This window comes from Sinocyclocheilus rhinocerous, unplaced genomic scaffold (assembly GCF_001515625.1).
Source record: "Sinocyclocheilus rhinocerous isolate Xijiao unplaced genomic scaffold, SAMN03320098_v1.1 scaffold7084, whole genome shotgun sequence".
NCBI lineage: Eukaryota > Metazoa > Chordata > Actinopteri > Cypriniformes > Cyprinidae > Sinocyclocheilus > Sinocyclocheilus rhinocerous.
This window is the reverse complement of record NW_015661994.1, coordinates 114,689-119,200: the sequence shown is the minus strand read 5'-3', so window position 1 is coordinate 119,200 and position 4,512 is coordinate 114,689. Positions and strand designations below refer to the sequence as shown.

The 4,512-nt window shown below is 29.4% G+C and overlaps 1 protein-coding gene across 1 annotated transcript in view; it reads right to left on the bottom strand.

The window, feature by feature from the left end:
- Positions 1-2,588: 2,588 nt before the first annotated feature.
- Positions 2,589-4,512, bottom strand: part of LOC107727137 (V-set and transmembrane domain-containing protein 2-like protein) — a 55,360-nt gene continuing 53,436 nt past the window's right edge. Inside the window, exon 3 of the mRNA XM_016536920.1 lies at positions 2,589-2,645. Within this exon, the coding sequence (XP_016392406.1) occupies positions 2,589-2,645 (57 nt within the window). The remainder of the gene's footprint in view (positions 2,646-4,512) is intronic.

The following is a 4,512-nucleotide window of genomic DNA, read 5'->3' as shown; positions in this document are numbered from 1 at the left end:
GGCAATAATTGTGTGACTAACAGATGCAGAAAAAATAAACAGACAAAATAATTATAACATTTTATTTAATGGGTTCAGATCAGGGTTTAATAGTTAACTAAAACTAAATTTGAAATAAACTGAATAAATTATTTTTTTTTAAATAAGCTATTTTAGCAACATTTCTCATCTTCATGTAGTTTAACTTGATGTACTAACATAACTGAAACTTTAGATATTAAGAAAAACAAACTACTAAAAATGACTAAAACCTTCAAATGAAAACTGAAAATATAAAAATAAAAACTAAGTCAAAATATTAATAAAAATTATAATATAATCTCAATGATACTAACATAACAATGGTTCGGATAAAAGCTTGATGGTTTAATGTTAAAAAAACGAAACAATTACGATATAAATAATAGAATTATAATTTTACATGGTACTGTAATTTTGTTTTTATATATATATTTTTTCATTAAGATTAAGAAATGATTTTCTTGAATACTCAATTTTTATTTTTCAGTGAAATACTACAACAATATTTTGTTTAATATTTTTAGCTGAATTAAAAGGTATTAAAATTAAAACGAATACACAGGGGGGGAAATCGCAATTAATTTTTTTCCTCAAATTATTCCAAATTGCAAGGTACAGTAAAACATGTGTAACTTGTTACATAGAATTACATAGAATAAACAAATGTTCATGAAAGAGTGTGTCTGTTGCTCAGCATTAACTGCTTGTTTATACAACATCACACTGATAGCCATGCTGTTAATCTGAATATCAGCAGAGTTATGATCACCTGCGGCACAATCACAGCTGATATTGCTACAGCAGCACCAGTGTGAGTGAGTGATAGTGTTGAACTGTGAGCAAACACACTCCAAACGGCCGCTTCATCTCACTCTGTGTTCATGAGCGGCTCTCTGAGGCTGTATGGCTTTAACATGAGGAGATTCCTGCGTCTCAGGGAGATTCACACACACACACACACACACACACAGCCTGCAGCGGCTCAACCAGCAAGAGCAGAGCAAGTTGCTAACAAATCACCTTTAGCCCAAGCGAGTGTGATGTTGTGTTTGCATGCTCCAGTTATTCACCCTGACAAACACTCACACCATGTATTTTTACATTCTCTTACTGAGCAGAAGACGGCAGCCTTGAGCGAACACGAAAGAGACGTTCACGGAGGAAATGACAAACTTCACACACTTACACTGATTTTGGTGGCGTCCTTTGACATCTCATTCTGCGGCACAACCTGCAATATAAAAAAAACATCATGTATTCATAATCAACATGATTATAGTTAACTAAAAAACAAAACAAAAATAAATAAATTACATTAAAATGTTACTTAAAATAAAACAAAGTGAAATAAAATTAAAATAAATTAAAAACTTATTTCAGCTAGTTGCCAAAGCAACAAGTCTCGTTTTGTTTAGTTTAACTTGAAATACTAAAATAACTAAAATGAATAAAAACAATTATATAGATAAAAAAAACATAAAATGTAATAAAATCTATACAGACATTTAAATAAATATAAAAATAAAAATTACAAAACAAAAATTACTAAAACGTTCAAATTTAGGTGAAAACAAAATATATAAATAACATGTAATTGAAAATATATATTCGAAAAAAAATTATATACATTTTTAAAATTAAAAATATATATATATTAAAAAACTATAATAGCATATAAATAAGTCATTCATCGTATCAGCATATTCAGATCTACATATTTATATATATATATATACATATATATAACATTAATACTTATATAATATATATTTCAATATATATTAAATATATATTATTAATTATATATTAAATATATTTCATTAAGATTAAGAAATGATTTTCTTGAATACTCAATTTTTATTTTTCAGTGAAATACTACAACAATATTTTGTTTAATATTTTTAGCTGAATTAAAAGGTATTAAAATTAAAACGAATACACAGGGGGGGAAATCGCAATTAATTTTTTTCCTCAAATTATTCCAAATTGCAAGGTACAGTAAAACATGTGTAACTTGTTACATAGAATTACATAGAATAAACAAATGTTCATGAAAGAGTGTGTCTGTTGCTCAGCATTAACTGCTTGTTTATACAACATCACACTGATAGCCATGCTGTTAATCTGAATATCAGCAGAGTTATGATCACCTGCGGCACAATCACAGCTGATATTGCTACAGCAGCACCAGTGTGAGTGAGTGATAGTGTTGAACTGTGAGCAAACACACTCCAAACGGCCGCTTCATCTCACTCTGTGTTCATGAGCGGCTCTCTGAGGCTGTATGGCTTTAACATGAGGAGATTCCTGCGTCTCAGGGAGATTCACACACACACACACACACACACACACACACACACACAGCCTGCAGCGGCTCAACCAGCAAGAGCAGAGCAAGTTGCTAACAAATCACCTTTAGCCCAAGCGAGTGTGATGTTGTGTTTGCATGCTCCAGTTATTCACCCTGACAAACACTCACACCATGTATTTTTACATTCTCTCACTGAGCAGAAGACGGCAGCCTTGAGCGAACACGAAAGAGACGTTCACGGAGGAAATGACAAACTTCACACACTTACACTGATTTTGGTGGCGTCCTTTGACATCTCATTCTGCGGCACAACCTGCAATATAAAAAAAACATCATGTATTCATAATCAACATGATTATAGTTAACTAAAAAACAAAACAAAAATAAATAAATTACATTAAAATGTTACTTAAAATAAAACAAAGTGAAATAAAATTAAAATAAATTAAAAACTTATTTCAGCTAGTTGCCAAAGCAACAAGTCTCATTTTGTTTAGTTTAACTTTAAATACTAAAATAACTAAAATGAATAAAAACAATTATATAGATAAAAAAAACATAAAATGTAATAAAATCTATACAGACATTTAAATAAATATAAAAATAAAAATTACAAAACAAAAATTACTAAAACGTTCAAATTTAGGTGAAAACAAAATATATAAATAACATGTAATTGAAAATATATATTCTAAAAAAAATTATATACATTTTTAAAATTAAAAAAATATATATATTAAAAAACTATAATAGCATATAAATAAGTCATTCATCGTATCAGCATATTCAGATCTACATATTTATATATATATATATACATATATATAACATTAATACTTATATAATATATATTTCAATATATATTAAATATATATTATTAATTATATATTAAATATATTTTATTTTCATCATTTTTATTTTTGAATTATTTAATTGTACATTTGTATGATATACTTTTCTTCAACTCTGATCCCGATCAATAATAATAATAATAATAATAATACATTTTGCTTGTAATATTTATTTTAAAGTGCTACAGTGCTACAAGCAAAAACTGAATTGAATATATAAACAAAATAAATTCAATAATACAACAAACTGAAATATTAACAAAATATAAATGTCAGGTTAAATAAGCAATCCAGAAAAAATAATAATAATCTGTACAGTTGCATTTTTTTCCCTATGGCAAAAGCATTATTTAACATAAAAAAAGAAGTTGTTTCGACCCTCTTATTTATGCTTTATCTAAGCAGTTCCCAAAAGAAAAGGTAAAACGTGTTAAAGTGAATTTAAAGATATTTGCACGAGTTGCTTTAGTCACTGATGTTTCTTTAGATGCTTGTATGTCTTTTATTTGAATTGCTCGTGTCGTTTACAACAGAAAAGGTCAGATTGTCATTTTTATTATTATTTCTCAGCTAAACATTTACTTTTTAATGTGCTTTGTAAGTGTTAAAGTGGACATCAGATGCCCATTTTCCACAAGTTGGTATGATTCTTTTAGGGTCTTCATGAAATGTCTGCAACATCCTTCGGTTAAAATTCCTCAGTGGTCGTGTAAAACGACACCCTTTTTGCATGTCTCTTTAAATGATAATGAGCTCTGCTCACCCCGCCCCTCTCTTCCGTTTTTTGTGTATTTGGTGGTGTGTTACCATCAAAGACAAAACTAATCCACTGCGTCCTCAGTGGCTCTGATGTAGGGGTGTGCGATATATATCGTCTGCGATAATATCGTAATTGTTGTTTTAACGATGTGCGATTTGACATTATCGAGTATTTTGCAAAAACCATTCAAAACATCCCTACAGAGCGCACGCATACATTACGTGAAGTCTAGACTAGTGCGTGTGCGCATTTAGTGTGTTTTCTTTCACTGCATGATTCAGTCTATTAAAATGAATTTAGAATGATCACAAATTCAAGACAAGATGGCAGAAAATTTATATATTTATACCACTTCATATAGTTATTCAATTTCACACGAAGAGTGCCGTTTCTCTCCAAAAATTACCATGATTACAAATGTGACATTGAATTCAATAAACAATAAGTAAATTAAGAGACTTACGTTTTAGACACCATATTGCTTGTTTTTGCTCTATTTCGCCAACAAAAATCATTCCGAATACAGCCACAGCGCTGTTTTGTGTCTCTGAGCAACATGACGGCGTTTC